At 41.6% G+C, this 24,401-nt stretch overlaps 1 protein-coding gene across 1 annotated transcript in view; it reads left to right on the top strand.

Annotated features, from left to right (window-relative positions):
* The first annotated feature begins 1,239 nt into the window (after positions 1-1,239).
* REX1BD (required for excision 1-B domain containing) overlaps positions 1,240-24,401 on the top strand; it is a 38,077-nt gene continuing 14,915 nt past the window's right edge. Inside the window, exons 1-2 of the mRNA XM_072112436.1 lie at positions 1,240-1,396; positions 7,279-7,361. Coding sequence (XP_071968537.1) covers positions 1,394-1,396; positions 7,279-7,361 — 86 coding nt within the window. The 5' untranslated portion in view covers positions 1,240-1,393. The remainder of the gene's footprint in view (positions 1,397-7,278; positions 7,362-24,401) is intronic.

Genomic DNA, 24,401 nt, shown 5'->3' with positions numbered 1-24,401 from the left:
TATGCCCAGCCGTGCGCCCATACAGCAGTTTACCACCACATATGGGGTATCAGTACACTCGGGAGAAATTGGGCATCAAAATTAGCAAAATCGCACTTCCATTTTGTTTTAACCCATGTGAAAAACTTAAAGGGTTAATAGACTTAATACAAGTTGTTTTACATATGTTGAGGGGTGTAGTTTATATAGTGGGGTAATTATGCGGTTTTATTATGATTTAGGCCTTTCAAAGTCACTTGGAAGCTGAGTTGTCCCTCAAAATGTGAGTTTTGGCGATTTTCATGAAAATTTGAAAAATCTGCGCCTCATAACATTCTAGAAAAAGGACAGGACGCATAAAATAGCATTCTAACATAAAGCAGACATTCCGGAAATGTTAGTTATCTAGCTTTTTGGGTAGTTTTACTTCCTGTCTGGAATGCAGAAAATTTCAAACTTTGAAAATGAAAACTCAAAATTTATCACTTAAATTTTACAACTATCATGAAGTACAATGTGTCACGAGAAAACAATCTCAAAATCACCTGGATACGTTCCGAAGGTATAACCAATTATCGTGACACAGGGCAGATTCGAAAACAAGTGTCTGTGATACGGGGTTAACTGCCAAAAATCTATATATTGTGAAGTTTAAAGAGGACCTGTCACCCAATTTATCGGCACTAGGAGCTGCTTACTAAAGTAAGCAGCTCCTAGTGCTTGATCAAACGCCGCAGGGTTAGAGCGATAGCGTTACCGGAAACCTCCGGTAACAATATCAAGCACTGCGGCGGGGTACAATGTAATTGTCGTACAGCTCGCAAAGCTGTCCGACGTATTCATGAGGGGGCGGGGTTGGGGTGTGGCTAGGGTCGGTGACTGCCGCCTAGCGCGCGGCAGTCACTGCCGGCCTATGGAGCTAGCGGGGCGGTCCGGGGAAGAGACCTCATGAATACATCCGACAGCTTTGCAAGCTGTCCGATGATTACACTGCACCCCGCCGCAGTGTTTGATAGCGTTACCGAAGGTTTCCGGTAACGCTATCACTATAACACTGCGGCGTTTGATCAAACACTAGGAGAAGCTTACTTTAGTAAGCTTGCTTCTCTTAGGGGCACGGATCGAAGGGACCGCGGCGCGGGACATCGGCGCCGGAGGAGGTAAGTACATGTTTATTATGTTTAAATATCGCTCCCCAGCCATAAGAAATTTTTAAAACCCGGATATCCCCTTTAAGGTTCGTTTCCAGTCTTGTGTGAAGTGAAGCACAGATTGATCATTTGCGTGTCATAAGTCATCCATCAGATAGAGGGTGCTCCTGAGCCACAGATGGATCAGCACGGTTTCTTCTTGCCTCATTCAGGAAGAGTCCAGTCTTTAGTGGGATTCCTGACTAGAACGTGCGTGTGGTACAATGGTGAGCATTACACCAGCTAGGGATGTGTTCCCGCCATCACTGCTCCTCGACTGCTGTCAATTATGATCCACTTGTGACTGCGCTGGGTTATCTGGGGGGATACAGCTTACATCTGACGGTCTGTGTTATGGAGGAAATGCACTGTTTGCTATCAGCAGCCAGTTCTACTTCTTTGTTATGTAGTGAAAGTGATGCACGTGATTGTAGCACAGAGATGCCAAGGCACTGATAACATTAGTCTGCTTCTCTATCTGTATGCATATAATAATAATACTAATCTTTATTCATATAGAAGAACAAGAGCATCCATAGCTGTCTGCTGGATCATTCCAGAAGCTCCAGTCTCTGTGTAGTGGGAATGGTAGCCACCACTACTCAGAGAATATGGTCATATTCTTATCACCTATCCTATTGATTGGTCCTGAGTTTGCAAAGCTAGAACACCCTTGACGTTTTTTAATACTGTTTTAAAATATGAATTCTAGAAACTGGAGGTTTCTAAACTTGGTGTACCTATAATACTCTAAGGCACCAGTAGATGGTGATGCAGCTTTATCAACTACTCAATAGACACCATCATGTGATTCATCTTCTCCAGACAATATGATGCTCCAGACTCCTCTAATAAGAATAGATCTTCCACAGCTTACACCTTCTTCATGTGTTGTCTAACATAATGGACCAAATGCTTATGCTACGTCCTACCACCTGGACTTAACATCTCTAGGACCTTCCTGCAGCGACACGTTTCTTCTGCTCCCACACTAGACGCAGGAGTGGTTTATTAGTAGTAGAGCCAGCACTGATGGCTCAGGTTAATCACAGCTGCTGGGTCGGATCAGTCCTAATACAGCTCTGATCCAAATCCGCTCTCACAGGAAGTTGTTTCCACCTGTAACTGGGGCTCTTAAAGAAATAAAAATGTAAAAATCAGAAGACAAAAGAAAAAACAGTCAAGTTGTTCTCCAAGGGTCTTTTATGACCTCATGGGGGACATATAAAGTAAAAACACACACAAGATATGAATTAATATTCATAAAAATACATTCACATTTCCCAATATAATAAAAAACAAATCCCCTGCTACTCTAGAAAAAACATGGCCATAGTCGCCCCAAGACTATACATAGCACTAAAGAAAAAGAACACAAAAAAGGGGGGTAAACAAGAGGACAGCGCCTTGTTTTTTATTGTAAGATAAGTGAAAAACAGATACCAAAGAGATACATGTAGGAGGGAGGGTATAGAATACGCCCCTCCCTAGAAATACGTTCACCTTAGGTAGCTTAGGGCAGGTGTAGAACTGGCATATTATTTTGCTTTGCTGTGCTTTATTTATGAATTAAATATTTGTTATTTTTCGACACTCACGCGCTTTTTTGGGCACACAGTTTTGAAATCCCAAGACTTTTTTTTGCGCTTTTAGTTTCCCAACGCAGTTTTTGGCACACAGAGCTGCGAAAAGCTGGTCTACGGAGTTGTTTCATTATCATGTACTAAAGTTCTAAACCTTTTCAGTCCTGTACCAATTCATTAACCCCTTGCGCTGCAATCTAACATCCCAGTGTAAATTATAGCACAATTTGTGCACCAGAAACGGCAGACCCTGCGCCAAAATTGATAAATGCCCCACAATGTGTTTACTGCCACTACTTCTGGACGACTGAATGTACCCTTAGATGGCCAGATTTATCACTGGTCTAATACTGGATGATAAATCTTGAAGAAGACTGTTTAGTTGAGCTTTGCACATTCTTTTAGTTGGTCTAGTTTAAGTCCGAAAACTGCAACAAAAGTTTCTGTGCATTTGCATAATTTTTCCTGTACAGACTTTTTTTTCCGCAAAGCCACACTTATTCGGCCATGATAGGAAAAGTGTAAAAAAAAAAAAAAAAAAAAACCCTTGATAAATTTGCCACAAATTACAACATAGTCAACTTTCTTAAAGGAAACCTACCACTTGAAGTGGTAGGGGTAAACTGTAAATACCGAGCACCAGCTCAGGGTGAGCTGGTGCCGGTGCTTACTTTCGTTAGTGTTATTAACTGCTGTATCGCGGTTTTAACACTTTTTAAAGTTTATAGCTGTAGCTGCTTTGGCGCTGCGTGCGCCCGCGCGCCTACATAAGAAATGCTGGAGACGTTGCGCGCACATGGTCGCGCACAGCGCCGAAGCAGCTTCTGCTATAAACTTTCAAAAGTGTTAAAACCGCGATACAGCGGTTATTAACACTAACAAAAGTACCTGCATCAGCTCACCCTGAGCTGGTGCTCGGTATTTACAGCTTACCCCTACCATTTGAAATGGTAGGTTTCCTTTAAATCTTCCACTTTAACTGTACACCTTGTCGCTCAACTGGCATAGATGGCAGAGTAGTTGCAATTCCAGCTGGGAATTGTGACCAAACCGCGGCTTGTACGCTTGTGTTATCAGGTGTACAAGCAGTGATAATCCCCCCCCTCTTTGTCTGCACATGAATGTTGTTTTTGTATGTATGCTACCCGTTAATTTGGTGGATAGTTCACGGGCTCACACACACGGCCATGGCCATACTACTGGAGCCAATAAAGCACAGGCAGTCTTTTCTACTGTCATTGGCATGTGAGCGAACTTCACACGCCCAAATGACAAATGAGCTGCAAACAGGTCAATTGTTTGCAGCCCAAGAATGCACACATTCATTTGCAGTTAGATCTAGCCTTATGCTTGCACCTGGGAAAGCTTCAGGGTATACTATAATGTTCCCTCAAAATATGTATGACAAAAATATAAACCTTGAAATAATGCCAACTTTATTGCACAAAATAGAATATCCAAATTCAAAAACATTGTCACCAGTGACTATACCCTCTAATGTGGATAGTAATATAATCTCCAGATGCTACCTTTGGAGCCTAATATGCATATGTATGGTAATAATACAGCAATACTGCAGGGACAATTTATAAAGGTATATGTAACTTTATTGGTAGGTTTACAGAAAACTAATGTTCCAATAGGCCGCATTCTTGATAACATTTTAACCTAAATAAAAACATACCATGCAGTATATGTTCCATATATTTCCAGTAAGATATGTCAGGAATGTAGTATATGATATGGACTCCATTGTTTTGTTAGAGCTATAACAGTGCTAGAAGAATATAAGGACGCTGACCATCTCTGCCAACCTTCATATTACATTGGTAGGTTCCAGACAATGCCGCCAGAAACCACTATTGCATTTGTACAATAAGTAATATAGGACCTAGAGCAGGCTGTAATACAGTACGGACAATAACAATGATGATGAAAATTGTCTGAACTCAAGCAACAGGTAATAATTGTGAATGACTGGTTGCATGCAGGGGCTCTAATAGGCTCCAGTATTGTACCCTGCCTACAGCCAGCCGGTTATTCTTACTTATTATCTGCTGCACAGGACGGATTTTTGTTTTTTTGCTGCCTGAGGTAAAAACTAAAATGTGTCCCCCCGCAACTATTATACTGCACCTGTGTGCAAGAATAAAACTATGATAATGCAGCCCCCGATGCACAAGACTATAACTACTATAATACTGCCCCTATGTTCAGGAATACAACTACTATAATACTGCCCTCTATGTACAAGAATATAACGACTATAATACCACCCTCTATGTACAAGAGTATAACTACCATAATACTGCCCCTATGTACAAGAATTTAATTACTATAATACTGCCCTCTATGTACAAGAATATAACTACTATAATACTGCCCCCTATGTACAAGAATATAACTACTATAATACTGCCCCCTATGTACAAGAATATAACTACTATAATACTGCCCCCTATGTATAAGAATATAACTACTATAATAACGCCCTCTATGTACAAGAATACAACTACTATAATACTGCCCCTATGTACAATAATATAACTGCTATAATAACTGCTGATCACTATGGAGGCCCAGGATGGCTCACCTACCGTACATCCCGGTCCCGGTGTGTGCCGGTACCAGGGGCTCTGCGGGCCACGAGTTGTGCACCCCTGCAGTAAAGGATGGGCTCCTGCCCATTTTTGATACTGCTCATCTTCAGAAAGGCTTGTAGAGCAAATAAAAATAAAGGTTTCTTTTTACTTCACTGTGAGTTCTAATAAGTTACATTTATTTGTCAGGAGTTCCTTTAGAGCAAAACTGTTCCCAATCAGAGCTCAGCTTTCATTTTATAAACTGCTGTAATAAAAAGATGATCTCTGATTGGTTTCCATGGGCAACTAGCCAACCAAAAGTGATGCCCTTCAAACCAACAGAAGCCATAATTTCATAAGGAGTAGGGTTGCATCAATACCAGAATTTTGAGTGTGTTGCGATACCCATAAAAGTATCACAATACTCGCTACCGATGTGCTTTCAAGAAAAGAAAAAAAGTATTACAGGCGGTCCCCTACTTAAGAACACCCGACTTACAGACGACCCCCTAGTTACAAACGAACCACTGGATGTTGGTAATTTACCAGACTTCAGCCTTAGACTACAAGAAACAGCTATAACAGATATCGAAGGTGTCAGCAATGAAGCTTTATTGTTAGTCCTGTTTCTATGACAATCCAACATTTTTCAAATCCAGTTGTCACAAGCACCAAAATATACAGTTTCAACTTGCATACAAATTCAACTTAAGAACAAACCTACAGAACCTATCCTGTACGTAACCCGGGAACTGCCTGTATATGAATGTTTAAGGTGCGTTCACATGATCAAATGTAATGCAAACGTCTGGGGGTGGAGCTCGGCCCAATCACATATGCATTTCCATTGAAACACATGCAATCAGTAAAGGTCACCCAGTGATTTGCAAGGAGAAGCTTTTGTGTTTTATGACAGTGTAGTGTATGCATGTAGAATTTTGTATAGTTGCAGTTCCAGTCCTAGTGAGGGAGCTACGGCACAGCTGTAAGTCTAGAACAATCCCCTAAAAAGTCAGTGTAGTGAAAAAACCAAGCTGCTACCTCCAATTTCTGTCCAGATTGATCACAGAAAAAACCACAGTGTCTTCTTTATGTTGCAAATGGAACACAGACAAGTTTCCAATCTGCCCACACTTCTCCGGTATTATTTCTTTCATGTCCTGTTCACACTGAGCGGCAACAAACCTTCTCTGTATCAGCAGGATCTCCAAGATTTTAAAACGGGATAAAGTAAGACAGATTCATGGCATAGATGTTACTTTTAAAAGTATAAAATTCTTTTATTATACTCACAAGTATGATAGTAAAAGAGTAAAACAGCACTTTTCAGTTAAAAAGCTTGAGCCAAAGAGGCATACGCCTGACCCTGGGTTTTGCTGATTCCATTTTCTTCCGTGGCTTGCCCTTGGCTCACACATGTCTCCTTTTATACAGCTGTTGTCTTGTAAGGGATGTAATAGCATTGTTGGTGGTAACTGGTGGCAGTCCCACCAGGCTAACAAGGCTCTTTTAATGGGTCTACTGGGATCTCCGCTTTTCATGGATGTGAACGAGTGCTGTGCCAGGTTGAAGGTTGCATGGCCCATTCTCACTTCCTGTGCCCTTTTGAGGAGGTGAAAAACACTATTGGGCCCCTTTACACTGCCAATGTGGGGATGTGTATGGCGTCTGGCGGTGGTACGGTGACCACACACGTTTTGCACCATACTGTTCCCTGCAGGGGGAAAAGGTAGAGTGTGTTCTCTTTTTCCGTGTTTGTGGAGAGGGTAGGGGTGAGTACGGACTCCGGCCAGGAGAGCGTACGACAGTGTTAAAGTAGCCTTAGAGTGACCTTACAGATCCCAGGGGGCTGCTAAATATCACATCTGTCTAGTACATCTTTATACCAACATTAAGACGGGATTACTAAATAATTACAGTGTATATTCACCATTTTTCTTTTAGATGGACAATGATTTTCGCCTCCTTATTCAAAGATTTTACCAATTACAAGGTGAACGTGTGGAGACCTACCGTCTGTTTGATGAGTGAGTATTTTCATTTTCTTTAGTGTCAAAAAATGTGCAAGCATACATAAAACGTTTTAAAATATTGTTTGTGTTGTTTTCCTCTGAAGAAGATTCTCCCTTGTGTCTATCAAGGCATTAACACCTGGAGCTGACATGGCCTTCTACCTTCACTGATGGACGAATTAAGTGCTAAGCTGGTATTGCACAGATAAAAAGCTGTTACACCCAAAGTATTTTATACACTTTAGTGTAGCACTGCTGTATAATATCCACCTTACGGCTTCTAAGTGATAACACAGGGAACGGAATGTCATGTTTTCTCCATGTGTTGTATTTTGAAAACATAATAGTGGCTAGCCTTCATGCACTAGATAAGGGACAACTGATTATTAGAGAGAGTCCCCAGAGTGGGCAACTGCTTTGTATTGAAGAATACAAGTTATGAGAGATGTTATAACGGAGTCATTCAGAAGTTGCAATACACCATTAACCCCTTAATGACCGCCCTATCGGGTTTTTACGGCGGTCATTAAGGGTACTTCTTCTGACGCGTACGCCTTTCTACGGCGGCGCATCAGAAGAAGTTTTCGGGACACCGGGTCTCGCTGGTGCCGGTGTCGGGCTGTGATATCACAGCCCAGACCCGGCACTAACACCCGGGATCGGAAAAACTCCGATCCCGGGCGTTTAACCCCTTGCACGCCGCGGTCAAGCATGACCGCGGCATGCAAGTGTGTCCCCCGTGGATCGGACCCCCCCGGTGTGCTTACCGGGGGATCCGATCCCTCCTGCCGCTGCCCCGGGTCCCGACGAGTGAGTGCCTTCCTGGCAGGACCCGGCTGTAAGTAACTGAGCATGCGTAGCATGCTCAGTTACTTTCACTATACACTGCAATACAGTGTATTGCAGTGTAAAGGCTTGATCAGATGATCGCTTATTCAAGCCAAGAAGTTGAAAATGTAAAAAAGTAAAAAAAAAAAAAAATTTAATCTTTTTATAATATAATTAAATAAATAAAATAAAAGTCCCATAATCTCCCCAGTAACACATAAAATGCAAATAAAGTAAATAAAACACAAAAACACGTACATATTTGGTATCACTGCGTCCGTATTAATCTGTACAATAAATCTAAATCAATATTGAACCCGCTCGGTGAACTACGTAAAAAAAAAACTCGAAAAACTTCCCATAATATAAAATTTTTCATCAAACACCATCACAAAAAATGTTCTAAAAAGTGATCAAAAAAAGTTACGTTACCTAATATGATACGACTGAAAAGAACAACTCTTTTCGCAAAAAATAAGCCCTCAACCAGATCTGACAACAGAAAAATACAGAAGTTATGGCCCTGAAAAGTTGTCAATAGTAAAAACAATGGTTTCTAAATTGCAGGTCCATATTTTTTAACCCATGTGAAACACTTAAAGGGTTAATGGACTTAATAGAAGTTGTTTTACATATGTTGAGGGGTGAACTTTCTATAGTGGGGTAATTTATGGGGTTTTACTATTATTTAGGCCTCTCAAAGTCACTTGAAAGCTGAGTTGTCCCTCAAAATGTGAGTTTTGGCAATTTTCATGAAAATAAGAAAAATCGCACCTAAAGTTCTGCACCTCATAACATCCTAGAAAAATGACCGGAAGCATAAAATATCATCCCAACATAAAGCAGATATTCTGTAAATGTTAATTATCAAACTTTTTGGGTAGTTTTACTTCCTGTCTGGAAACCAGAACATTTCAAACTTGGAAAATGAAGAATTTTTACAAACTTTTGCCAAATTTTCACTTTTTTTCAGAACGAAACGCAAAACTTATCACTTAAATTTTATAACTAACATGAAGTACAATGTGTCACGAGAAAACATTCTCAAAATCACCAGGATATGTTAAAGCGTCCCGAAGTTATAACCAATTATCGTGAGACATGTCAGATTTGAAAAATCGAGTCTGGTCATTGAGCTGAAAACTAGTGTCGGTGATAAGGGGTTAAAGGAAACCTACCATGAGGAATCTACTATCAGAAGTATATCTAATGTTAGATTCCTCCTGCCTGCCTCTGCCCTAATCACTAATCTAATAATCCTGTAACCTAACCACACTTGTTAAAATATGTTATTTTAGCAATATGTAAATTAACTGGAGAGGCTACTGGGGCGTGTACTATCCCAGCCAGGCACTGGGAGTAGTGTTAATTTACATATTACTAAAATTAGTTAGGTTCCATGATTATTAAATTAAAGTTTAGCACAGAGGCAGACAGTAGGAATTTATCAACAAATCTACTTCTTATAGTAGATTCCTCATGGTAGGTTTTCTTTAAAGGTGTAGGTTTGTCTAAAGCAATAATGTCCTGGATAGGTGCTGAACCCCTTAGGGACGTGGCCCTTTTTGGTTTTTGGATTTTCATTTTTCACTCCTCACCAGATTTTTGAATCTGTAACTTTTTTATTTTTCTCTGTACAGAGCTCTTGTTCGGCGTAACAAATTGCACTTCATAGTAATGGTATTTATCATTCCATGCCGTGTACTGGGAAGCAGGAGAAAAATTCAAAATGCAGTGAAAATGATGAAAAATGCATTTGCACCGTTTTCTTGTGGGCTTGGATTTTACAACTTTCACTGAGCGCCCCAAATCACATGTCTATTTTATTTTTTGGTTCGGTACGATCACGAGGATACCAAAGTTGTACAGGTTTTATAATGTTTTCATACATTTAAAAAAATTAAAACCTTCTGTACAAAAAAAATTCTTCATTTTGCCATGTTCTGCCACTAATAACTTTTTCATACTTCAGTGCACAGAGCTGTGGGTGGTGTCATTTTTTGCGACTTTTGATGACGTTTTTAATGCTGTCATTTTGAGAACTGTATGGGCTTTTGATAACTTTTTATAGAATTTTTTATATTTTTCAAAATGGCAAAAAAGTGTCATTTTCGACTTTGGGCGCCAATTTCCGTTACGGGGTTAAACGCCGAGAAAAATCGCTAATATATTTTGATAGATCGGACATTTTGGGACGCGATAATACCTAAAGTGTTTTTTTTTAAGTGATTTTTACTATTTATGTATATTTATATCAGTTCTAGGGAAAGGGGGGTGATTTAAACTTTTTTTTACTATTTTTTTTCATATTTTTTTTTTACCATTATTTTAGATCCCCCCCAGGGTAATTTAACCCTGCAGGGTCCGATTGCTAATACTATATACTGCAATACTACGGTATAGCAGTATATAACTATTTTACTATGATTTTTAATAGCCTGCCCTCTGCTGGCTATTAAAAATCATTACACATGGCAAGCCTATAAGTCTCAATGAGACCCCGATGACGTTCCAGGGGGCGGCGATCAGCCATCCAAGATGGCGGCGCGCATCTAACGGTAAGTTAGGTGCCGTGATTGGGTTCGACTGCGGCACTTAACTTGTTAGCTGCCGCGATCGGTGCCAGCACCGACTGCGGCAGTGACAGGCTGTTTTATACAGCCATTACCCGGTGTGTATGGAGAGAGCTCGGTCGGCAAGGTGTTAAAGGGGTTGTCCACTTTCAGAGAATAATTGATATAGTTTGTGTAAGCTAAAGTTATATAATTCCAATATACTTTCTGTATCAATGCCTTGCGGTTTTCTCGCTGTTCTACTACATAAACCTTTTTTTTTTCCATGGTCTTGTTATGGACACGGAGGTGTACGAGCCGTTAGTATCACACAACTTTGATTACTCGCTATGATAATAACTGCTCGTGCATCTGCATATCCATCACATGACCATGGGCAGACATCTATCCAATGAAAATAAAACATGGGTTTCTGTAGTATGACAGCAAGCAGAGGTCTAGATAACCATGAGGAATTGATACAGAAAGTATATTGGAAAATTGTATAACTTTTAATTACACACACCGTATCAATTATTTGCTGAAAATGGGCAACCCTCTTAAAGGCTAGGTCAGTTGGAGTCTGAGCTCTGGGACACCCCAGATCTCTTATCTATTTATTGGGGAGATTGAATAGTGGTTCCAGATATCTAGCCATTTTCCCCAGTCCAGTGTATAGGTGGTGATCACTTCATATGATAATAACCTTTAGTGATAGATGTTATAGTGGAACTTGTTTTTTCCACTATAAACATCCTGACATTTCCAACCAGCCTGTTCGGTGCAATTTGGCACGTGTAAAGGTTTTATTTTTTTGCCAAGTTCATAGATGTCTTCCAGCAGGGGCATTGCTAGGGTCATAAAAGATCTGGGGCACGGGCCCCAATGCATTTTTATTGAATATTCAGTAGTGTCCATTTGTGTACCCTCAAATGAGCTTCCAGAGCCAACTGAGAACACAGGAGAAAACCCTACCTATTCCATCCAGTGGCTGTAGGTGATGTGTCTTCGGACAATAGTTGTTCTCTATCTTCTCCATTACGTCCTGTATCACCATGTCCCAACTTCTGATGTGTTCCTCCCCTGTGGAGTTCACCACACAGACATCTTATGTTCTTCATTATTCCTACATCGTGGGCCCCCAACACTGTCCCCCAAATACTGTAATATGACTACACAGGAAATCCCTAAATGTTCCTTAAATGTGGCCTAACATGTAATAATGCACTTAATACCTGTGGTCTCTTTTTTTTAATGCGCATTCAATGTAACCCTACACTGAATAATGCCCCCTCATCGCCCCTACACTTATTGTCTCACGATTGTGACCCCTTTCTAATCATGTGCAGTGAAAGGAGCCACCTAATTCCAACACCAAATAATACCCCCTCCACTGAATAATTCTCCTATATACTGGTTTGGTTTTAATCCCGCATCATGTCATAAGGCTTCCTGCGGGTCATGCTTGATGTCAAGGGAGCTGCCTTACAAATGTAGCTAAAAGAGGCAGGGTTTTCCTTACCCCTTTCTGGAAAACTTTGCATATTTTCCCAGAATTACATGTGATTTTTTTTTTTTTACTACATCGTCACATGTCCCTTAAGAATGGTCCAGCATGTGATATAATAACATCAGTGATTATAGGCCATTGTTTTTAGGCTGAGAAGTTGTGATCCAAGCTTTTAGGGTTTATGGGTTTATTTCTTAAACCCTACTCCGCATTACCCACTCTACTAAGGTTGTGTAATATTGGGTTATTATAATCATAAAGATTGCTCCGTTGCAGGCAGTGATGTTGCTGACTGAAGGCTATAGAGCGCTTTAAAAGCCACATGCAGTGTCCACATGCATCCAGCTCCACATGAGAGCTACAATTTTCACTGCCCACACTGAATGCATATATTTAGTCTTTCCACTACTGATGTGCCGCTGACAGCTGCCTCATCTGCTGTACTGCTAGTTCTGGTATCACTGCTTGCTCCAGAATCGCTTAGGAGCCCCTGTAGCTTGAGATCTATTACACAGCACATTCATTCTTTTCAGTCATTCCTCCATTACTGACTGGCTAGTAATAGATTGATAGGCTGGCTATCTATAACCTTCACACGTGTATATCACATTGTACACGGCGTGCAGCCGATATTTTGACATGCCGCCATGCTAAGAGTGTTGTTCCTTATAAGGATCCCCTTACAACACACCCCTTCCTGTCCTCCAATCAGGAGGTCAGTCCATGCCTCTTTTCCGAGCACCAGTAGGATACTGACAATCTCAGAAGCTCCGCCCCCTGCTAGTCACATGACCTCTGGGCCGGCCAAAGCATCCGGTCAGGTGACATAGAAGGAGTTTCCCTATGCAATGTCAACAAGAGTGAGTGAGGAAACAGAGCCCTGCCCACCCTTCTATTGGTCCGGACATGTTAACCCTTTGTGGAAGCGTCTCATTGAAGAGCTATTTGTTCTCTTGGTCCTTTTATAAGGCTATTTTGGCATTTTTTAACAATAGTAATAAAAGTTATTTTTTAGCGTCTTTAATCTATTCAGTGAAAATAATTAACTTTTGGAGGGACGTAAACTTGATCAGCTTAGGATAATCAGTGTCCCAAGTATATTATGTCGCCTCAGTCCCCAGTATATGCCCCCCTCAAACCACAGTAATGTCCCCATAGTCCCCAGTATATAATGCTCCACGTAGCCTCCAGTATAAATGTCCCCCACCTCCCCCAGTATGTTATGTCGCCACAGCCTCCAGTACATAATGTACCCCACAGTCCCCAGTATATGCCCCCCTCAAACCACAGTAATGTCCCCATAGTCCCCAGTTTATAATGCTCCCAATAGCCTCCAGTATAAATGTCCCCCACCCAGAGGTCGCATTAACGCCATTACCCCCCAAAATAATTGCCATGCGTAAAGTTACGCTTGGCAATTATTCCCTGTAGCGCGCAGGCTGAGCAGTTCGGCGCGCGCTGCAAAAGAGGTACATGTCTGTAGCGCGATCACAGCGCGCCGGGCCACTCAGCAGGACACGTCACACAGTTATCTGTGTCAGCAGCGCTCCGGAGCGAGAGCGCAGGCCCCGGGAGACCTGTGGACAGCGGGGCTGCTGCTCCCTGTGCTGCTCCATCTGTACCTGCCCGCAGATCCCGCCGGGACTTAAGAGCAAGGCCGGGTGAGTGTGTGCAGTGTGAGTGCAGTGTTCTGTGTGTGCAGTGTTCTGTGAGTGCGTGCAGTGTTCTGTGAGTGCGTGCAGTGTTCTGTGAGTGCGTGCAGTGTTCTGTGAGTGCGTGCAGTGTTCTGTGAGTGCGTGCAGTGTTCTGTGAGTGCGTGCAGTGTTCTGTGAGTGCGTGCAGTGTTCTGTGAGTGCGTGCAGTGTTCTGTGAGTGCGTGCAGTGTTCTGTGAGTGCGTGCAGTGTTCTGTGAGTGCGTGCAGTGTTCTGTGAGTGCGTGCAGTGTTCTGTGAGTGCGTGCAGTGTTCTGTGAGTGCGTGCAGTGTTCTGTGAGTGCGTGCAGTGTTCTGTGAGTGCGTGCAGTGTTGTGTGCGCAGTGTGAGTGTAGTGTTGTGTTGTGTGCGCAGTGTGAGTGTAGTGTTGTGTTGTGTGCGCAGTGTGAGTGTAGTGTGCGCGGTGTAGTGTAGTGTGCGCAGTGTAGTGTGCGCAGTGTGCGAGTGTAGTGTGTGCGCGCAGTGTGCGAGTGTAGTGTGTGCGGTGTATTACCGAAATTCTCGGGTAAAAATGCTCCTCAAAAATGGTGAGAGGAGTATTTTTACCCTTCTGGAAAAATGTTAGTTCGACCTCTGCCCCCACCGCCCCCAGTAAATTGTCGCCACAGCCTCCAGTACATAATGTACCCCACAGTCCCCAGTATATAATGTCCCCCACAGAGCCAAGTTAAAGGACATCTACCTACCATGGTGTGATGTGAATAAACAAAGAAGGATATATCATCATATTGTTAAACTGGTTAAAGGCAGGCCCTGTGCTAGTCATTTCAGTGACCTTCCTAAAAAATAATTGAAATGGCAGCAAATAAGAAATTTAGAAACTTGACTCAACTCCCTGTGGTCTTATTGCCCTATATTTGCACCACATACTAGTGGCTTAATTTGGGAAAAAAAAGTCTATCAAAATTTTGCCACAGGACTAAGTCCCTGTTTTTGCAGCGCTAAGGAGCAACAAAAACAAAGCTGTAGAGGGGAAGTTTGTTGCTTACTTTGTGATTTCTGTTGCCATATAATGTTAGGGAAGAGAGAATATTGGGAACAGAAGAAGGATGGTTGTGAAACATGTTGATTTATGAGGTGTTTTAATCATAGTCTCATACTATCATAGTATAGAAGGCTGGAAAAAGACACAAGTCCATCAAATCCAACGTTTAATAATGAAAAAAATGTTTTTTCCCCATAACCTGTTATATTTTTTCTCTCCAGAAAGTCATCCAGGCCTCTCTTGAACATGTACATAGAGTCCACCATAAGAACCTCCTGCGGCAGAGAGTTCCATAGTCTCACTGCTCTTACAGTAAAGAACCTTTGTCTATGTGGATGGTAGAATTGCCCCTCCTCTAGGCATAGAGGATGCCCCCTTGTCCTGGTCACAGGCCTAGGTATAAAAAGATCTTTGGAGAGATCCTTGTACTGTCCGTTCAGGTATTTGTACATTGTAATGAGGCCTCCCTTCAGCTGTCTTTTTTCTAAACTGAATAACCTCAAATTTTGTAATGTCATTGTATTCTAGTCCCCACATTCCCATAATAATCTTGGTTGCTCTCCTCTGCACCCGTTCCAGCTCTACTATATGCTTTTTATGTACTGGTGCCCAAAACTGTACACAATATTCCATGCGTGGTCTAACCTGTGATTTGTATAATGGCAAAACTATGTCCTTCTCCTGAGAATCTATTCCTATGTATTCTTGATACATCCCATAATTTTATCTTCTTTAGCAGTAGCCGCTTAAAATGAAGTTTACCATCCACTAGTACCCCTGCCACGTGTGCCCCGCAATCCATGTCACAGAGCACGGGCACACCCATGCCCCTCACTGTGGGGTTCCCCCTCTCCCGGCCCGCATATACCTCTTCCCAATCCAGTACCGGCTAGGCCACACCTGTGTCCCCCCTCCCCATGGGGTGCACGCGCCACCACTTGAAGATTTAAAAGCCCAGCGCACTGCTGATTGATGCTGGCCACTTCCGGCTTTCATTAAAGACCGGTGGCTCCCATCATTCCCCGCCGGATCTTCAAGCCATTCTGCGAGAAGAGAAAACCCCTCTGTGTTGCTGCGTTCCCGTTCCTGCTTCAGAATTCCTGTGTTCCGTTCCTGTTCCGTGTTCCTGTTTGTCCCTATGTTCCTGTTCCCATCTGCATGGACCTCCCGTTGATGACCCCGGATTTGAATTCTGACTTCTGCATCTCTGCTGCCTGTCCTGACTGCCCGCTTAGCCAGACCACGAGACTGTCACCTCCAACCTCATCCTCGGCTGCCATCGCGGGCTAGTTGCACCTGTGGAACGACCTGGTGGCACCCCCGCGCAGCAAGACCATCCCGCTTTGTTCCGGCCACTTAGATTCCGGTCCCAGGTGTCGGCTAGTACCATCTCCCGCGGTGGTCCACTGATCCCGAACCCTGACAACCCCCAAGTCTTTTTCAGCTGCAGTTTTATAAAGTAATTGACTGTTTGGAACATAATTGTACTTTTTTTTTCCCTGGCCCAAGTACATTACCTTACATTTATCTACATTAAACCATGTCAGCCATTTCTCCGCCCATTCCTTTAGCTTCCACAAATCCCTTTGCAATGCTATACTATCAGCTTCAGTATTAATTACTTTACACAGCTTAGTATCATCTGCAAACATTGGAACTTGACTCTGTAAACCCACTACAAGGTCATTAATAAAAATATTAAAAAGTGGCCCTAATACTGACCTCTGTGGCACTCTACTGGTAACGTCAACCCAATTTGAGAATCATTCAATGACATTTGGCAAATGTTGTCACCTGCTCTTACTGTTTGAGCATAGTGTTGGTGCCATCCTGTTTTACCTAGAAGGAGACAGACAGGCTTCCAAACCATTGGTATCATACATCCTTTGACATAAGTGAGTTAGGAGTAGTATATACAATCTGATTATAACTTGGAAACATTTGCATGTGGCTTTCTTTGAAATAAAATACAAGATGTTTCATTTTTCTCCATTTACCTCATCTGGACTTCATTAGTGATCCGAAATAACGCTTTACTTATAGTTCTGCCTATTTAAACTGCCATTTTTCCACTTTTGCAAAGAATAACAGGGCTGAGGAGTGCCTGATTTTAATTCTGTTTGCTCATTGCAGCCCTCTCCATTCTGTGGTATCCATAACACTAGATAATATTTGTTACTGGTACCTCTATGATTTATTGTCGGCCTCAGAAAAAAGTACACAAGTTCACTAAACACTTTCAGGTTTTTACAAGTGTGGTAATTGCTCCACAACAGGCAGGGGCATAGTTCGGATTACATAGAATTTCCCTAAAGGTTCTGAATTAGGACATCAGCTACAAAGGAAAGATATGGTCTAAATTCTGCAATGATTATGAGATGGTACATGGTAGGAAGAGACCACACAGGAATTAGATTACACATATTTAGTCCTAAATACAGATCCATAAAGAGATGGACTTCTATGGAAATATAATACCGTATATACTCGTGTATAAGCCGAGTTTTTCAGCACAAAAAAGTGCTGTAAAACCTCATATCGGCTTATACACGAATCAATAAAAAAATAAACTTACATGCACAGCCTCTGGCGTCCCCGATGCTCGTCGCGGCTCCGGATCGCCGTCAAGGCTCCTGGCAGCTCCTCTTCTTTCTTCTCTGTGCTGTAATTAGCCAGCAGAGTCGCGTCCATGCGATCTGCCACCGGACACTATGATGAGGTGGTGTCGCCACTGACGTCATAGTGTGCACCAGCCAGCAGATCACGTGGACACGTTACAAAGAGAAGAAAGAAGAGAAGCTCCGCAACGGGATTTTTTTTTCTTTATGTGCTTAGCTGGCTGTATAGTACATAGGGGGCCGGCTGGCTGTGTAGTACATGGGGGGCTGGCTGGCTGTGTAGTACATGGGGGGCCGGCTGGCTGTGTAGTACATGGGGGCTAGCTATATACTACTGGGGCCGGCTGGCTATATACTGGAAGCTGTGACCAATGCACTTCCCACCCTCGGCTTCAATACTCGAGTCAATAGGTTTTCCCAGTTTCTGGTGATAAAATTAGGGGTCTCGGCTTATACTCAAGTGTATATGGTAGTTTTGCCCTTGGTATCCTAGTATATAAGGCTGGAAAAAGACACAAGTCAACTACAGGCATATAAAGCTCTATGTACAGATGGGAAATATTGTGTAAATTTTTTTACACAGTGCCTTGTGCTACATTCATGACATTCATACATTCATTCATATGACCAGAGTGACATAATCGCAGGTCCTTTTAGCTTTCTAAGAATAGCAAACTGTACACCATTTATGTGGTTACATGAAATCACCGCAGCCTCCATGGAGGATGGAGAGGAGTAGAAGTCCATGGAGGCTGCTGTGACTTCATGAGGTCAGATACATGCATGGAGTTTGCTATTGTTAAGCGGCTAAAGGACCTGAAATGATGTCACTCTGGTCACATGATATGAACTGTGACCAGTAAGGAGGCATAATGCAAGGGGAGTATTCGATGGGAGGGGCCGGATGAGCAGGAAACGCCCTCTTTAATGCTAGATGGATGTAAGCAAAACAATTTTTAGCTAAAAGAAGGATGTCGGTCAATTATTAGAGCTCTATAGGAACCTGTCATTGGCTGTATATGTGCAAATGTGGCGACCAGTTCCATTTACATAATGACATCTTGCCCAGGTAGCTGCTCGTAGTGTGTTTGCAACGTCATCTCACAGTATCTGAAATGATCTACTAATACTAATGTATGGTGTTGCAATGACTGTCACTAGGTGTTTCAGGGGAGGCCTTATATTTCTAAGCGTGAAGCAAATTGCACTAAGTATTATTTTTGGGGGATGTCTTATTTTCAGGGAAACAGGGTATGAGGCAGATATCAGGACAAGCCAGGTGAGGGATAGTATGAGGCAGATATCAGGACACGGCCAGGTGAGGGATAGTATGAGGCAGATATCTGGACACGGCCAAGTGAGGGATAGTATGAGGCAGATATCCGGACACGGCCAAGTGAGGGATAGTATGAGGCAGATATCAGGACACGGCCAGGTGAGGGATAGTATGAGGCAGATATCAGGACACGGCCAGGTGAGGGATAGTATGAGGGAGACATCAGGACACGGCCAAGTGAGGGATAATATGAGGCAGATATCAGGACACGGCCAAGTGAGGGATAATATGAGGCAGATATCAGGACACAGCCAGGTGAGGGATAATATGAGGAAGATATCAGGACACGGCCAAGTGAGGGATAATATGAGGCAGACATCAGGACACGGCCAGGTGAGGGATAATATGAGGCAGATATCAGGACACGGCCAGGTGAGGGATAGTATGAGGCAGATATCAGGACACGGCCAGGTGAGGGATAGTATGAGGCAGATATCAGGACACGGCCAGGTGAGGGATAATATGAGGCAGATATCAGGACACGGCCAGGTGAGGGATAATATGAGGCAGATATCAGGACACAGCCAGGTGAGGGATAGTATGAGGCAGATATCAGGACACGGCCAGGTGAGGGATAGTATGAGGCAGATATCAGGACACGGCCAGGTGAGGGATAGTATGAGGCAGATATCAGGACAAGACCAGGTGAGGGATAGTATGAGGCAGATATCAGGACAAGACCAGGTAAAGTATAGTATGAGGCGGATATTAACCCCTTAATGACCGCCCTATCAGGTTTTTACGGCGGTCATTAAGGGTACTTCTTCTGACGCGTACGCCTTTCTACGGCGCCGCGTCAGAAGAAGATTTTGGGACATCGGGTCAGTATAGTGCCGGTGTCGGGCTGTGATATCACAGCCCAGACCCGGCACTAACACCCGGGATCGGAAAAACTCTGATCCCGGGTGTTAAACCCCTTACACGCCGCGGTCAAGCGTGTCCCCCGTGGATCAGACCCCCCCCCCCCGGTGTGCTTACCGGGAGATCCGATCCCTCCTGCCGCTGCCCCGGGTCCCGACGAGTGACCCGAGGCTGTCGGCTCCTCTTCTTGCCGGGTCCTGCCTTCGTGGCAGGACCCGGCTGTAAGTAACTGAGCATGCGCAGCATGCTTAGTTACTTACACTATACACTGCAATACAAGTGTATTGCAGTGTAAAGGCTTGAATAAGCGATCGGATGATCGCTTATTCAAGCCAAGAAGTGGAAAATGTAAAAAAGTTAAAAAAAAAAAAAAAAAAATAAATCTTTTTATAATATAATTAAATAAATAAATAAAATAAAAGTCCCATAATCTCCCCAGTAACACATAAAATACAAATAAAGTAAATAAAACACAAAAACACGTACATATTTGGTATCACCGCGTCCGTATTAATCTGTACAATAAATCTAAATCAATATTGAACCCGCTCGGTGAACTACGTAAAAAAAAAACTCGGAAAACTTCCCATGATATACAATTTTTGTAAATGTTCTAAAAAGTGATCAAAAAAAGTTACGTTCCCTAATATGATACGACTGAAAAGAACAACTGTTTTCGCAAAAAATAAGCCCTCAACCAGATCTGACAACAGAAAAATACAGAAGTTATGGCCATGAAAAGTTGCCAATAGTAAAAACAATGCGATTTTCTCCAATATTGGTTTTGCTCAGGAAAATTAAGCAAAAATAAGAAAAACTATATAAATGAGGTATCACCGCAATCGTAGTGAACCAGAGAATAAAGATAAAATATTATTTTTACGTTACGGTGAGCGGGGGAAAAATAATGCTAACAATCCAAAATAAAAATTGATGATTTTGTTTGTGTCCCCCTTGAAATAGTTAATAAAATCTCAAGAATAAGCTTTAGACTCCCAAAATGAATTATCTATACATTGTATCTCATCCCATAAAAAATAAGCCCTCATATGTTTGCATTACCAAAAAAAATAAAAATTTATAGGTCGTACAATGTGACAATACAAATCTGCTGTGAATGGCGCCTCCATTCATTCTATACTCGGCCGTGCGCCTGTACAGCAGTTTACCACCACATACGGCAGGAATTGGGCATCAAGCGTTGCAGTGCGTTTCATCATTTAATTTATTCTGAAAATGTCAGTTTTGGCCTAAATGAATGCATTTTCCAAAAAAATTCTATAGTTTCTAAATCGCAGGTCCATATTGTTTTAACCCATGTGAAACACTTAAAGGGTTAATAGACTTAATAGAAGTTGTTTTACATACGTTGAGGGGTGAACTTTCTATAGTGGGGTAATTTATGGGGTTTTACTATTATTTAGGCCTTACAAAGTCACTTGAAAGCTGAGTTGTCCCTCAAAATGTGTGTTTTGGCAATTTTCATGAAAATAAGAAAAATGGCACCTAAAGTTCTGCACCTCATAACATCCTAGAAAAATGACCGGAAGCATAAAATATCATCCCAACATAAAGCAGATATTCTGTAAATGTTAATTATCAAACTTTTTGGGTAGTTTTACATCTAGTCTGGAAACCAGAACATTTCAAACTTGGAAAATGAAGAATTTTTACAAACTTTTGCCAAATTTTCACTTTTTTTCAGAACGAAACGCAAAACTTATCACTTAAATTTTATAACTAACATGAAGTACAATGTGTCACGAGAAAACATTCTCAAAATCACCCGGATATGTTAAAGCGTTCCGAAGTTATAACCAATTATCGTGAGACATGTCACATTTGAAAAATTGAGTCTGGTCATTGAGCTGAAAACTAGTGTCGGTGATAAGGGGTTAAGGACACTGGTGAGGTGTAGCATTGCAGAAGACATTAGCGGAAGAAATTATTCTTACTCTTATGTAAGACGGTAGTATTGATAATATACAACATATATTAAGAACAACAGTACATAAAGAATACATAAAACATACATTTATCTGCTACAATGTGCAAACCAGATTTCCATCTTTATGCTGTAAAACTGATATTATTTTTTCACACGTCTATAGAGAATGCATCTGCAACTTTTTTCTGTCTTTTATGCACCGTACCTCCTTATGTGTCCGCACTACATTTTGAAGGTTTATCTTTCAGGGTCAATCTGCAAGTCAATTTTTCAAAGACAGAGAATATAGAGAGTTCCAATTTTAACACTTCTGCCCCAAATCATTGGCTTATTTATTTTATATATCTGGAATCTTTATTTGAAAAAATAATAGTAAAAATAAGAATATATAATAATAAAAAGTTAAACGTTCCCACATGACAGGATATTGGAGGATTGCTTGACTTCAAGACATCTGCTGGCTCTGTGTCTTACAACCTTTATCCATATGAAATATAGAGGTATTTCTGCAATGTGTTAATCATATTTGTATTACTGAGGATTAAACAACAAACTCATAACTTCAGTCTTGAAATTGTGCAGTTTATTGTCTGCAAGATTTTAATAACTTCTGAGATATTCCCAAATGTAATAAGAAATATAAAGAAGAATGACTGGCAATGTCAACAATTGCAATTGATAATTAAATTTTTGTAGTTGTAATACTTTCATTCATACTCTGCTTCATTGTATTTTTGGAAATATGGCCTGTGAAAGCATACCATATTACGAACTATAAGATGCACTATTTAGTGAAAAAGTAATTTAGAAAAACTTTGCCTGTATCTTTTAGTTAACACTTTTCGAACTGCGTTCTGGTAGATGCATAAATGTTCTTTAGGGTGTGTCACTGCAAACGCAGATACGATCAGGCCGAACCCGTTTACGCAATGCAAACGCTATGTGTGAGCCCACCCTTGGAGCTGTGTATTTAGCTGTTTGTATGTAACAGAGCTGTATGTGTGAGCAGCGGGAGAAGTTTTATTTGGCATCAAATATCAATTTTTCAAATTTTTTTTTTTTGTCTTACAGCCTGAATATATATTTTCTTATCTGCTCTCTTAAACTGCCCTATAACGTATGTTAACTAGTCCTGCTTATTCTGAGGGACTCAGCATTCCCTCTAATATGTATGGGGAGACATGGAGCCGGTACCAGAAGCATGGGGTGCCAGCTGTATGTTATGGCTGGCACCCGTCTCTAGTACCCGCGATCGGAGTTTCCCCTGATCGCGGGCATTAACCCCTTACACGCCGCGGTCACGCCGCGGTGACCGTGGCATGCAAGGGTCTTGTGCGCTAAATCGGACCGCCCCCCCCCCCCCACAGCACTTACCCGGGGGGGGGGGGGGGATTCTCTGCTGTCATCCCTGGCGTCTGCCAGTGCTCCGGGGATACGCGGCTACTTCCTGCAGCCGGGTCCTGCCTTCTGGTATTGATTGGTATGATCTAAAATAAATTTATCTATTTTCATTATATCGGCTGGACCGTGGTTTGTGTGAACCCAATAGAGGTCTCCTGCATACAACGGCTATAGTGGTTGTGTTTTTCTAGCGCCCCAAGATAACGCTCACTCTGTTTAATCTTCCATATATTCTGGCAGGACCCGGCTGTGATACACTGAGGATGTGCAGCATGTCACATAATATAGTTTAATACATCTGTATTACACTGTATTAGCTGAAGAAGAGCTTGAACAAGCGATCAGAGGATCGCTTTTCCAAGCCAACCTGTAAAAGTAAGAAAAAAAGTTAAAAACACTTAACATAAACATTTATTAATAAAAAGAATTAATTAAATAAAGTTAAAGTCCCTTAAACACAAACATACATATTTAATAAGGTAAAAAAAAAAACCAAACCACAAAATCACCGGAAAAAACCTTGATATTTGGTATCTGCACGTCCATTACAATCTGTACAATAATGCAGTATCATTATTGTACCTGGTTGGTGTAAAAACTGTAAAAACAAAACCCGAAAAACTTGCCAAAAATTTATATTTTTCATTAAATCTCTTCACAAAAATGTTCTAAAAAGTGAACAAAAAAGTTATGTACGTCAAAATGGTATCACTGAAATGGACACGAATACGTAAAAAATAAGCCTTAAACCAGCTCTGTCAACTAAAAAATATTAGCATTATATCTAAGTAAAGATGGCGATACGAAAATAAATGAGATTTCCTCTGAATTAGTTTTTCTTCAGTAAAATTGTAAAAATATATGAAAAACTATATAAATGTAGGTATCACCGTAATCGTAGTTGGACTTAAGAGGCGACAATAACTAATGGTGGATGTGGCAAGCTGGCGCTTCTGCGATGAGGCAGTATTCCCAGAGCCTCATTAACATATTTTTAAAAAATGAATTTTTTCAAAATGCATCGATTTTAATATTACAGACGGCCCCCTACTTAAGAACACCCGACTCCCCACCCATTTTACGGCTTTCACTTTGCGCCCCAAATGACATGTCTACTTTATTCTTTGGGTTGGTGCGATTTACAGGGATAACAAATTTGTATAGGTTTTATCATTTTTTTATTATAAACAAAAATTAAAACCACCTGTACAAAAGTTTTTTTAGATTTTGCCATCTTCTGGCGCTAATAACTTTTTTACACTTCGTTGTATGGAGCTGTTGCGCTGCCATCTTTCTGAAGCCGC

Source organism: Engystomops pustulosus, chromosome 1 (assembly GCF_040894005.1).
Source record: "Engystomops pustulosus chromosome 1, aEngPut4.maternal, whole genome shotgun sequence".
Lineage (NCBI taxonomy): Eukaryota > Metazoa > Chordata > Amphibia > Anura > Leptodactylidae > Engystomops > Engystomops pustulosus.
This window is presented reverse-complemented; position numbering and strand designations above follow the sequence as displayed.